The sequence below is a fragment of the Microcaecilia unicolor genome, chromosome 1 (genome assembly GCF_901765095.1).
Source record: "Microcaecilia unicolor chromosome 1, aMicUni1.1, whole genome shotgun sequence".
Classification (NCBI taxonomy): domain Eukaryota; kingdom Metazoa; phylum Chordata; class Amphibia; order Gymnophiona; family Siphonopidae; genus Microcaecilia; species Microcaecilia unicolor.
The window spans coordinates 193,601,425-193,615,608 of NC_044031.1; the positions used below are offsets into that span (position 1 = coordinate 193,601,425).

General features: G+C 46.4%; 1 protein-coding gene across 1 annotated transcript in view; it reads right to left on the reverse strand.

Moving 5' to 3' along the window:
• The window catches only part of CLASP2 (cytoplasmic linker associated protein 2), a 977,269-nt gene that overhangs the window by 360,951 nt on the left and 602,134 nt on the right, over window positions 1-14,184 (reverse strand). Inside the window, 1 exon segment of the mRNA XM_030203481.1 lies at window positions 7,467-7,637. Coding sequence (XP_030059341.1) covers window positions 7,467-7,637 — 171 coding nt within the window.

The window sequence follows — 14,184 nt, forward strand, 5'->3', positions numbered from 1 at the left end:
GCGCCGAAGCATGCTCCCTAGAACTCTTAGCCTTCTTTAGGGCCAGATCCACAACTCCAGAGTCATGAGGCAACTGAGTGCGCATCAGCTCTGGGTCCCCATGGATCCGGTACTGGGACTCAATCTTCTTGGGAATGTGGGGATTACTTAGTGGCTTGGTCCAGTTCGCAAGCAATGTCTTTTTCAGGACATGGTGCAAGGGAACAGTGGACGCTTCCTTAGGTGGAGAAGGATAGTCCAGGAGCTCAAACATTTCAGCCCTGGGCTCGTCCTCCACAACCACCGGGAAGGGGATGGCCGTAGACATCTCCCGGACAAAGGAAGCAAAAGACAGACTCTCGGGAGGAGAAAGCTGTGTCTCAGGAGAGGGAGTGGGATCAGAAGGAAGACCCTCAGACTCCTCGTCAGAGAAATATCTGGGGTCCTCCTCTTCCTCCCACGAGGCCTCACCCTCGGTGTCAGACACAAGTTCACGAACCTGTGTCTGCAACCTCGCCCTGCTCGACTCGGTGGAACCCCGTCCACGGTGGGGGCGTCGAGAGGTAGACTCCCTCGCCCGCATCGGCGAAGCTCCCTCCGCCGACGTAGTCGGGGAGCCTTCCTGGGAGGTGGCCGCGGTCGGCACCGCACGCGGTACCGACGTCGGGGACCTCAACCTGGGCGATGGGCCAGCCGGCGCCACGCTCGACGGTACCGGAGGCGCAAGCACCGCCGGTACCGGAGGGGTAGGGCGCAACAGCTCTCCCAGAATCTCTGGGAGAACGGCCCGGAGGCTCTAGTTTAGAGCGGCTGCAGAGAAAGGCTGAGAGGCCGATGCAGGCGTCGACGCCAGAACCTGTTCCGGGCGAGGAGGCTGTTCCGGGCTGTCCAGAGTGGAGATCATCGACACCTCCTGAACAGAGGGTGAGCGGTCCTCTCGGTGCCGATGCCTGCTGGGTGCCGAATCCCTCGGCGACCCAGAGCTCTCGGTGCCGACATGGGGAGGAGACCGGTGTCGATGCTTCTTCGACTTCTTCCGAAGCATGTCACCGGAGCTCCCCGGCACCGACGAGGAGGACGTAGAATCCATCCGTCGCTTCCTCGGGGCCGAGACCGAAAAGGGTCGATCCCGGGGGGGCTGTACCGCAGGAGCCCTCAGGGTAGGAGGAGACCCACCCGAAGGCTCACCGCCACCAGCAGGGAAATGGACAGCCCTCACCTGCACTCCTGACGATGCACCTCCGTCCGACGACATCAGCAGACGAAGTCTCGGTACCACCGACGTCGATACAGTCGCCCGATGCCTCGGCGCCGATGCAGAGGTCCGATGCCTCGATGCAGTCGATGGAGCGGCAGCCAAGGAAGATGGTCCGGACGCTGACGACGTCGATGCACTCGATGCCTCCGGTGCCGATGCCGACGAAGAGCCCGAGAACAAAACGTTCCACTGGGCTAATCTCGCTACCTGAGTCCGCCTTTGTAACAGGGAACACAGACTGCACTTCTGAGGGCGGTGCTGGGCCCCTAGACACTGAAGACACGCAGAGTGCCTATCAGTGAGCGAGATTACCCGGGCGCACTGGGTGCACTTCTTGAAGCCGCTGGAAGGCTTCGATGTCATGGGCGGAAAAATCACGCCGGCGAAATCAAAAGCCGAAATGGCGAAAATTGAAGCACCAAAATTTAGAGGGAGAAAAATCTCGACCGAGGCCAAAAGAGGCCTACCTCGACAACGAAAGAAAACTTACGGGGCAAAAACTGAGAAATACGGGAAGGGCAGAAAACCCGAAAGGGTCTTCCGGAACACTACCGGAGCGCTTCCCGAACTTTTTCAAGGAAAAAAGGACAAAAACACGTCGAAAAGGACGCGCGAGGTCGACTCTCTGGGGCACGAACGGCGTAACACGACCGTACCGAGTGCGGACGAAAGAAGACTGGCCGGCTCGAGCCGGTTTCGGGCGGGAAGACGGCCGCGCATGCGCGGTGCGCATGGGAGCGCGAGGACTAGCAAAGGCCTTTGCTAGTAAACTTTCCGATGGAGGGGGCTGCCGAGGACGTCAACCCATCAGTGAGAACAAGCAGCCTGCTTGTCCTCGGAGAAAAGAGAACATACAATACCAGACAGACTTACTTTCATCCTAGCCCTTGATAAACCATAAAAGGTAGCATTAATATGTATTGAAAAGGAATGTTTTCTTTCCTAAAAGTTTAAGTTGCTCTATCTCACAATTCAGTAAGCAATTTATTCCAGCGATTAAAGGCCTCAGTCCTCTATTTCAATTTAGGACAAGAAACCAGGTTTGGGGTTTCCAATAATAAAATGATGTAAGTGTAAGAATTGGTTTATACTCATGAATAGATGAATAGTCCTCAGTAGATAGATCAGTGTCTTAATACACAGTAGTTTAAAAACTAGAACCAACAACTTAAACAGGCACTGTTCCTCAAACAGCAACCAATGTTGCTCAAAGTATAAAGTCTAGCACTTTCCCATTTTGCTTCTTCCCATAATCAACCTAGCAGCTGTATTCTGAATCATCTGCAGCTAATTTAGCAGCTTTCCATTTATCCCTATATAAGGTACATTACAATAGTTTAGCAAACAGTAGGGCATATACAACTGCCTGCGTTGCTTGTGTATCTCGAAGGCTGCAGTTGTCTTATCAGTTTTAACTTAAAGGCCTCTGCTTTAATATATCTGCCTTTGACCTACTCCGCCTTTTTCAAGAATCACACCCATGATCTTAACCTCATCTATCCATTGCACTCTCTCAAACCCAATCCACACACTTCCTTGAAAACGTTTACTAAACCTAAACAAGTGGGTTTTTAAAATATATTTAATTCTAGCTTACTGTCTTGCCCTCAGCAAACACCAATGCAGTCCTAGTTGTTGCCTCAGTAATGGTCCCTTCCATAGGGCATCAATGTAAATATATACCAAAAAATTAAAGGCCCTAATGGTTTCCCCCAAAGGTTTTAAATAGATGTTAAACAGAAGAGGGATAAGGGTGAGCTCTGAGGCACTCCCCTCTGCAATGGATAAATATCAGAGTAGAGTCCTCCAGAATAAACCTTAAAAGTATGTCCTTCCATCTCAAGACCGTACCCTTTTATACCCAAAGCTGAATACCTATATAACAGTATTGCTGGTTCTAACATGTCAAACACCTCTGACAAAATTAATGATAACAAAAGCAAAGGAACATTATTTCCCAAATAAACATAAATACAATCACAGCAATCAATAAAGTTTCTGTTCCACTACCCCTCTAAAAACTACCCTGAGCCTCATCTAGGCAGTGATTGGTTTCTAAGTAATAATTTAATTGATTACAAACTTCCTATCTAGTGCCAGAAAGTTCATACATACACCATCTGATAAAAGTACTGTATGTAGAAGGAAGGCACATAAATTGTCAGAAATGCAACAAATTTCTATGAGAAGAAAGAAGCTGAAACAAGTCTGATCAGAACTGTAGCCAGAAACACAGTAAGGGGCCTACACAGCAGCAGCTTACTATAACATACATCACATATGTTCATGGTAACATTACCCATTTTTGTAGTTCATTCTTCCTGCTGTCTCTGGGGAAAAGTCAATTCCAAATCAGCTAGTGGCCAAAAAGAACACTGACCAACAAGAATATGGGCCAAGTCCACTCCCCTAACAACTAACTAAATAATCTATAAAAGCACACCAAACAAGTAACACCTTTCTGAATCATGAAAAAATTATCAAAACAAATTTACTCTAGTTGGCTGAGAGAGAATTTTCAAAATCCAATGCAATTATCTGTCTGTGAGAACAAATTATACAGCAGAGAAAATATCCTTGAAAATTTAAGTGAAAAGGAAAAAATCAAATGTTCACTGGCACAAAGATGAGTGGCGAACTGATCACGTGAACATGTTTTTACAGTAAACACACCACACACTCAGAGTTATGCTAAAGACCTGCTACAATAAAAGCAATTTATGACAACTCAATTTCGATGGGGAAAAAAAAAGAATAAAAATGCAATGGTATATATAAAAAATTAAATGTATGTAGTAAAATGAAAGAGCACATGGCATGCAAGCACAAAACCCCAGCGTATCAGTAGGATTACAAAGAAGCAAAAGTGAAGGAAGGTCTTACCATCAGCCTTGTCAGAAGTATCTTCTAGTGACAGAGCAAGCAAAGAACAAGGAACACTTGCATATTAGAATAAAGGTTTTCACTGCAGTCAGCACAACATATTAGTTAACAAATCCAAGCACATTTCAATATCAAAGAACAAGGTTTCCAAACACCTGTCCTGAGGGAACCCCAGCCAGTCAGGTTATCAGGATATCTACAATAAATATGCATGAGATAGATTTGCATACCAAAGAGGCAGTGTATGCAAAATCTCTCTCATACATATTCAACATGAAAACCTGACTGGCTGGGGGTTCCCCCAGAACAGGTTTAAGAATCACTGTTATAGAAAGTAGAGGTCAAACTTACTATCTAATGTGGGCAAAAAACTAAGTATTCAAGTACAAGCTCTGAGCTATTTCAGTGCTCAGAGTTCCAGAACAGGCTTTCTGGATGCTCCATTACAGAGAACAAGAAGACACATCAGGTAAGTCGTTGCTCATTGGCACAGAGTGTTGTGCCCTAAATGAGTCAAACATTTTAGCAAATCCCTTTTAATCATGTGTGTAATGTCATTCTGACAAATTAAGGAATCATAACTTTTAGAGTAACAATCTAATAAAAATTTAAGGCGCAACTAACTTTTTTGCTTAATTTATCAGAACAGATGAATGCAAGCCATTTGTAAACACAAAACTAAAACAATGGACATTATGCCAACTTAAGAAGCTAAGCAAAAAAGAGGGGCTTCAAAAGGATCATAAAACCCCACAGCTCTTTTCAGGATCACTCATGATAAGCATGTAACTTGCTAACATTAGTGACAACTGTACTGTATTAACGCAGTAACACTTGTTTGTTGTAGACTGTATTCTAAAGACAGCAACCACACTATGCAGATGTAGAACTTTAGCAGCACCTCTCACTTTTTTTTAATTATGAAAAAAACACAAATCTCCAACACTTGTGCGCCATGTATGCTGTAAATTTAAATTTATATCCTGCCCATAACTTCTATAATTTTGAAGAGAGATGAGGAAAAGATCATCATAATTAAGCAGGTCACAGATATTAATTTAGCTTATACATAAGCATGTCCATTTATAATTGCTTATTATCACAAACTGTCACTTGCAGGCTCATTAACATAAATGTAACTTCTTGTAATTTGAAAGCAAATGAATAGTTCAAGACTAATTTTCTTTTAGCCGATGTAAAGCTGTCTCTACCCATTAATCTAGATCAGAGTTTCCCAAGCACGGACCTGGAGTACCCCTTGCCAGTCAGGTTGTCAGGATATCTACAACAAATATGCATGAAAGCGATTTGCATAGCATGAAGGCAGTGTATGCAAATCAAGTTCATGCATATTCATTGTGGGTATCCTGAAAACCTTGGGAAAGGATACTCCAGGACTGGGGAAACACTGATCTAGATAATAAAAAAAATAACATTCAAACCTATGTAGCCAATTCTGTAACAGAATAAAAAAGTACTTTCTGACTCCAAATACATTTCAAGGTCATATGATCACATACTAATAACATAAGAACTGCCATACTGTGTCAGATCACCAGCAACAGAATTTGCGAAGGAAGAGAAAGAACTCTTCAAAGAATTGGATCTTCAGGGGAGAAACAACAAGTGGCAAAATGCATAAGTACAGTAGGAAATACAAACTGTTACTCCAGGAACCACGTATGGATCAACATCAGACACATAAATGGTTAAGGAGAAGTGAATTGAACCTAAGGATGAGCGATTGATAGTTGCAGCCCAGGACAGCGGACAAGTTAGTTTACAGCAAGCACTGAAAAAACTAGTGCAACAGATATCTGAGGATTATGGAAGAAAGAGCTAGAACCAGTTATTCCTCTCGTGGCTCCCTGCGAAATGTTGATGGCAGAAATTTTTTTTAACAGAAAGGCACAAACAAGGTGGTACGTCTCATTCATTGGAAACTCCGTAAGCATTACAACATCAGTGTGCCAGAAAAGCATTGGGATCATGACTCTAAGAGAATTGTGGAAAACAAAAAGGTTATGATCCCCACCCCGAATGATAAAAAGCTTAATGTCAGAAAACCAGATATAGTAGTAAAACAGAAAAACACCAGAACGGCACCGATTACAGTGGTGTTGGTCCCAAATGATTACTCTGTGAACTGTATGGAGAGGAAAGAGCCAAAAGTACCAAGAAATGCAGTACGAAAATAAGAAAACAAGGTAGAAAGATACAGAAATATTTCCCATCATTTTGGTGCCACAGGCTTGATTACAAAGAACTTCCAAGCACACCTGGATAAGTTGCCTGTACATATTACATTTTATGAACTCCAGAAAGAAGCACTCTGGCACAATGCAAGTATTTCAATACGCATTACCAGTAAAATTTGAGAGACTGAGATCATATTCCACATACCCTGGCTTAGCAGTGAAGTTTACTCATGTCATTGTATGCATAAAAGTAACCCATTTGGAGAAATTGTGCCCCTCCCCCCCAGTCAGACCATAAGTCTATCAAGCCCAGTATCCTATTTCCAACAGTGGACAATTCAGGAAACAAGCACCTTGCAGGATCACAAAAAGTAGGTAGTTCCCATATTACTTACATCCTGAAATAAGCACTGGTTACTTTAATAACCATCTATGGTATTTTTCTCCAGGAATTTGTCCAAATCTTTTTTAAACCCAGCTATGCTAGTAACTTTCTAGCAAAGATTTCTGGAGGCTAACTATGCATTGAATGCAGAACTATTTTTCTTATGTTTTTCAAATGCACTACTCTAACATTGTGGTGTATCCCCTAGTCTTTTCACTGTCTTTAAAAGCGAACAATCAATTTGTAGTTACCCGCTACACTCAGGAGTTTATAGACTTCCATCATATCTCACCCATCAGCCATCGTTTCCTGAAGTTGAAGCATTTCTGATATGAGTCATTCTATCCCATTTACCTTTTGTTATTCTGTCATATTTTTTCTGAGATGCAATGACCAGAATTGAAAATAATCTTCAGCGTAGCATGAGGCACTTCATGAACCCTTCACCCCCCCCCCCCCCAACACACACTGCTGGGGCCTAGCATAGTCCAACAGCCTAAAAGCAGCAGGATGAAAGTAGAGGGACTCTAGGTAGCTCTTCCTTGTTAAGGCCACCCTTTCTCTTTAGCACAATGAAAGAGTAAACAGACTTTTTTTTCTTTTAATTTGGCACCATATTTTCTTTGATCAACACTAGTAAAATTAATACTCTGGAGCATGAGAAAGATCCCACAATTTCTTTGTTTACATTTTAAGATTTCAGAGTTTACCCTGATGAGGGGACAGGATGGGACAGAAAATCTACTTATGTGAATTCTATTACCTAATGAAGCATATGATCCTGGAGGAAGACCTGCTGCTGCAAGGCGCCCTGTTCCAGCTTGCTGTGCATTGGCATGTCTAGCTTTTGCTCCTGCTGCAGCATTAACATCTACGTCGCTTCGAGACCGCTGTAATGTTCCTGGACTAGGTGCAGTCTTGCTACCCCCAGGAACTGAAAATAGGAGAAAAGTAAGATGAGAACTGGCAGTGAATAAAACAACTTTCTCACACAACCACATATTAGAAATTCTTGGTAATGGTGATCATGGTTTCTAAGAGTCATACAGCTGTTTCCAGGACTTCAATCTCTCCATTCTGCAGCTGTACATTTTGCCAAGATCCTGCCCTTTGTCAGAATGCTGGGTGTTATCCCATTCCCTCTCCCCTTCTAAGCTGATGTTGCTATGTTGACTATACTGCATATGGCCAGTCTATGCCTGCTTCCAGTCTGCAGCTGCATCCAGACACAACACAGTCAGTACCTATAGCAAATGATTTGTGAGGACACCAAAGTATCAGTCCTCAAACAGGACACTATTTAACAGAGCCCATACCAGAGAAGTGTAACTAAAGATCTAAAAGCTTTCCAGAGCTATGCACCACATGTGCAAAGGGCTTCCCACAATAGCATTGTCATAAAGGACAATCACATTCAACACAAACTATTATTAGTAGAACCCAAATCTTAGGGGCAATGGAGGTTATGGTTTTGAGAGGACTAAAATCCTGCTGCTCTTGAAGAAACACTTATGTCGAGTAGGCAACTTTGCTTTATCCAAGGACAAGGAGGATATGCTTTCCCCCATGAGCAGGGGTCCCTAGCAGCAGGTTGCTTTTTTAAAAAAAAGGAGGGACAACAAAAGTGTCAAAAGGCAAACCACAATATTTTGGTGGAATTAATACTTTTGCTGCCAAGCGTAGACTATTGAGGTTAATGAAGATACATACCTGTAGCAGGTATTCTCCGAGGACAGCAGGCTGAATATTATCACGGATGGGTCGTTGTCCACGATGGCCCAGGAGACCGGAACTTGTAAAAAGCAAGAACTTTCCAGAAACGTGCCGTTGTGCGGGACCAGACACCCCACACATGTGCGAGGAGCTTCCCGCCCGCGACGCGAGCATGCCTTCCTTAGTTAAATAAAAAGCAAAATATAAAAAAAGGAACAACTCCAAAGGGGAGGAGGGAGAGTTGTGATAATATTCAGCCTGCTGTCCTCGAAAAATACCTGCTACATGTATGTATCTCGATTTTCTCCAAGGACAAGCAGGCTGAAAATTATCACGGATGGGGTATCCCTAGCCCCCAGGCTCACTCAAAACAATGAACATTGGTCAATTGGGCCTCGCAACGGCGAGGACATAACAGAGATTGACCTGAAAATAAATTCAACTAAATGAGACTGCAGCCTGGAACAGAACAGAAATGGGCCTAGGAGGGTGGAGTTGGATTTTAAACCCCGAACAGATTCTGCAGCACCGACTGCCCAAACTGACTGTCGCGTCTGGTATCCTGCTGAAGGCAGTAGTGAGATGTGAATGTGTAGACTGAAGACCACGTTGAAGCCTTGCAAATCTCTTCAATACAGGCTGACTTCAAGTGAGCCACTGACGCAGTCATAGCTCTGACATTATGAGCCTTGACATGGCCCTCAAGAGTCAGCCCAGCTTGGGCATAAGTGAAGGAAATGCAATCTGCCAGCCAATTGGAGATGGTGCATTTTCCGATGGCGACTCCCCTCCTATTGGGGTCGAAAGAAACAAAAAATTGGGCGGACTGTCTGTAGGGCTTAGTCTGCTCCAGGTAAAAGGTCAATGCTCTCTTGCAGTCCAAGGTGTGCAACTTGTCCTCACCAGGGCGGGTATTTGAATGGGGAAAAAATGTTGGCAAGACAACTGACTGATTCAGATGGAACTTCGACACCACCTTGGGCAAGAACTTAGCGTGAGTGCGGAGGACTACTCTGTTATGGTGAAACTTGATATAAGGTGCATGTACTACCAGGGCTTGGAACTCACTGACTCTACGAGCAGAAGTAACAGCCACCTCGAAAATGACCTTCCAGGTCAAGTACTTCAGATGGCAGGAATTCAGAGGCTCAAAAGGAGCTTTCATCAGCTGGGTGAGAATGATGTTGAGATCCCATGACACTGGTGGAGGTTTGACAAGGGGGTTAGATAAAAGCAAACCTCTCATGAAACAAACAAATAAAGGCTGTCCAGAGATAGGCTGACCTTCTACACGTTGATGATAAGCACTAGTTGCACTAAGATGAACCCTTACGGAGTTGGTCTTGAGACGAGACTCTGATAAGTGTAGAAGGTATTCAAGCAGGGTCCATGTAGGACAAGAAAAAGGATCTAGGGCCTTGCTGTCACACCAGACGGCAAACCTCCTCCATTTAAAAGAATAACACTTTTTCGTGGAATCTTTCCTGGAAGCAAGACTCGGGAGACACCCTCTGAAAGGCATAAAGAGGCAACTTCTAAGTTCTCAACATCCACGCCGTGAGATCCAAAGACTGAAGGCTGGGATGTAGAAGCGACCCCTCGTTCTGAGGGTTGGAAAACAGTCCAATCTTCACAGTTCTTCAGAGGACAACTCCAGAAGAAAAGGGAACCAGATCTGACAGGGCCAAAAAGGAGCGATCAGAATCATGGTTCCAAGGTCTTGCTTGAGTTTCAGCAGAGTTTTCCCTACTAGAGGTATAGAAGGATACGCATACAGAAAGTCTGTTCCCCAATGTAGGAGAAAAGCATCTGATGCTAGTCTGTCGTGGGCCTGAAGTCTGGAACAAAACTGAGGAATTTTGTGATTGATTTGAATGGCAAAAAGATCCACCGAGGAGGTGCCCTACGCTTGGAAGATCTTGCGGACAACGTCCATGTTCAGTGACCACTCGTGAGGTTGCATTTTCCTGCTCAGTCTGTCGGCCAGACTGTTGTTTACACCTGCCAGATACGTGGCCTGGAGAAACATACCGTGGTGGTGAGCCCAAAGCCAAATGCGGACGGCTTCCTGACACAGAGGGCGAGATCCAGTGCCCCCTTGCTTGTTGGTGTAATACATAGCAACCTGATTGTCTGTCTGAATTAGAATGATCTGATTGGACAACCGATCTCTGAAAGCCTTGAGAGCGTTCCAGATCACTCGTAATTCCAGGAAGTTGATTTGAAGATCCTTCTCCTGAAAGGACCAAGCTCCCTGAGTGTGTCTACATGAGATCCCCACCTCAGGAGGGATGCATCCATCGTCAGCACTTTTTGAGGCTGAGGAATTTGAAATGGACGTCCCAAGGTCAGATTGGATCGAATGGTCCATCACTGAAGGGATCTGCAAAACTTGGTGGAGAGATGGATTACATCCTCTAGATCCCCTGTGGCCTGGCAGCACTGGGAGGCTAGGGTCCATTGAGCTGATCTCATATGTAGGCGTGCCATGGGAGTCACATGAACTGTGGAAGCCATGTGCCCTAAAAGTCTCAACATCTGCCGAGCTGTGACCTGTTGAGAAGCTTGAGCCAAGGACACTAGGGCGAGGACATTGTCTGCCCTTGCCTGGGGAAGATAAGCACGAGACATCCGTGTGTCCAACAGAGCTCCAATGAACTCCAATTTCTGAACCGGAACAAGGTGGGACTTGGGATAATTGATTACAAACCCTAGTAGCTCCAGCAGTCAAATAGTCATCCGCATGGACTGCAGAGCTCCTGCCTCCGAGGTGCTCTTCACTAGCCAATCGTCGAGATAAGGGAACACATGCACTCCCAGTCTGTGTAGCGATGCTGTGACATCTGCCAAGCACTTTGTGAATACCCTGGGCGCAGATGCGAGACCAAAGGGCAGTACACAGTACTGAAAGTGCTGAGTTCCCAAAAGAAATCGAAGATACTTCCTGTGAGCTGGAAGTATCCAAATGTGAGTATAGGCATCCTTTAAATCCAGAGAGCATAGCCAATTGTTTTCTTGAATCATGGGAAGAAGGGTGCCTAGGGAAACCATTCTGAACTTTTCTCGGAGAAGGAATTTGTTCAGGGCCCTTAGGTCTAGGATGGGACGCATCCCCCCTGTTTTCTTTTGCTCAAGGAAGTACCTAGAACAGAATCCCAGCCCTTCTTCCCCTGGTGGAACGGGTTCGACCGCATTGGCCTTTAGAAGGGCATTCCTCTGCAAGTACCTGCTTGTGCTGGGAGTTGAAGGACTGAGCTCCCTGTGGGCAATTTGGAGGCTTGGATACCAGATTGAGATTCTATCCTAGCTGGACAATATGAAGAACCCATCTGTCGGAGGTTATAAGAGGCCAAGTTGGTGAAAAAATATCAACTTCCCCCCGACCAGCAAGCCGTCCGGCACGGACACTTGTACTGAGGCTATGCTGCACTGGAGCCAGTCAAAAGGCTTGCTTTTGCTGGGAAGCCCTAGGGGCCCTAGGTGCACAGTGTTGACGGGAACGCACATGCTGGGGCTGAGCCTGAACCGGCTGACGAGAAGCAGGAGTGTACCTACGCCTGTTTTAAGAATAGGGAGCACTCCTCTTCCCTCCAAAAAACCTCCTAGAAGAGGAGGCAGTAGCAGAAGACGTCTGGTGGGAGAAAGAATCCATGGTGTCATGATGCTTTTTTATCTGATCGACCATGTCCTCCACTTTGTCTCCAAAAAGATTATCCCACCGGCAAGGAACATCCGCCATTCGCTGCTGGGTCTTCTGATCCAGGTCAGAGACACACAGCCATGAGAGTCTGCGCATCACTATACCTTGAGCAGCTATTCGGGATGCCACATCAAAAGTGTGTAAGACCCCCCACCCCCCCTCGGCCAGGAATTTGTGACACGCCTTCTGCTGCTTGACCACCTAGTGAAAAGGTTCAGCAAGCTCCGAAGTGCTTCAACTAAACTGGACAGTTGCCTCACTGAGTTCCGCAAGTGGATGCTCGTGTAGAGCTGGTACGTCTGGATCTTGGTGGCGAGCATAGCAACCTGATACGTTCTCTTCCCAAAAGAATCCAAGGTCCTAGACTCTCTGCCTGGGGGCACCGAGGCACAGTCTCTAATACTCTTGGCTCTTCTGAGAGCAGAGTCCACCACCATGGAATCGTGAGGAAGTTGGGCCTTCACCATTACAGGCTCTCCATGGACTCTGTACTGGGATTTTTGGGGGACAACTGGATTAGAAAGAGGGCACGACCAATTTCCAAAAAAGCACTTTCCTCAGTGTATTATGCAAGGGGACCGTAGCAACCTCAGCAGGCGGAGAAAGATAATCCAGAACCTCAAGCATCTCAACCCTGGGCTCATCCACAACCTCCATAGGGAATGGAATGTCCTTAGATATTTCCCGCACAAAAGATGCGAAAGAGAGACTCTCAGGTGGAGACATTCAATTGGCAGAGTAGGATCAGAAGGAACCCCACACGACTCTTCCTCCAAAAAGTATCTGGGGTCTTCCTACTCTTCCCACGAGCGCTCCTCATCGGTGTCGGACAAGAGCTCCCTAAGAGCAGCCCAAACCCGAGCCTGTCTCGATGTCGAGGATCGACGATCTCGAGGGGAGGTGTCAAGAAGTCAACCCCTGCCTGGACTCCAGTGAAGCTTCCTCCACCGACGTCGAGGGGGAATCGACCCGGGTGGCAGCCAACGCCGGAGGATGGGGACCTCCTCACAGGTGATGGTCCAGATGCTGCCTCCACAGTCGGTACGAGAGGCGCAAGCACCCCCGACACCGAGGCAGACTGGCGAAGCAAACCTTCCAGAAGCTCTGGAAGAAGGGCCCGGATGCGCTCGTTGAGAGCTTCCATTGGAAAAGGCTGGGGGGCCGGTGCAGGAGTCAGTTGCAGAAGGGGCTCAAGAGCCGGTACCAGGCTGCCAGATGACCGACGCATCGGCACCTCCTGAATGGAGGGTGAGCGGTCCTCCCGGCGCCGATGCTTCTCGGGTGCCGACTCCCTCGGCTCCCCAGAGCTCTCGGTACTGTGCATGGAAGGAGATTGATGACTGTGCTTCTTAGACTTCGCTCGATGCCTGTCATCAAGACTCCTCGGTACCGAAGAGGAGGACGTGGAATCCTCACGCCTCCTCAGGGAAAATGTTTCTCACGCTGAGCCTCTCGAGCCACTTGGGTCCGTTTTTTCATCAACTTACACAGCTTACAGGCAGCTGGGACATGGTCAGGCCCAAGACACTGAAGACACAACGCGTGGGGGTCGGTGTTCGAGATGGTCCGGTTGCGAGTACAACATTTGAAGCTGCTGGGAGTCTTCGATGACATGGGTGGGAAAATAGCAGCCGTGAAATTAAAAGGCTCGATGGTGCCAAATAAAAAGGCACAAAAAAGGGGAAAAAGACCCGACCGAGCAGCCTAAAGGCAGCCGCGACGAAAAAAAAAGAAACCTTAAAAATGAAAACTAAGAAATAAAAGGAAAAAAATAAAACTAGCTAACTTTTTTTTTAAATGAAAGAACTAAAGGCAAATAGCCGCTGAAAAAAGGATGCGATAAACGCCCAAACGGTTCTCCTGAGCCGAAAACAAGGAGCGTGGTCAAAAAACAACTCTCCAGTCCGCGGATAGAAAAGAACTGAGGACATGTCGCGTCGCGGGAAGCTCCTCGCGCATCTGTGGGGTGTCTGGTCCTGCGCGACGGCGCGTTTCTGGTAAGTTCTTGCTTTTTACAAGTTCCGGTCTCCTGGGCCGTCGCGGACGATGACCCATCCGTGATAATATT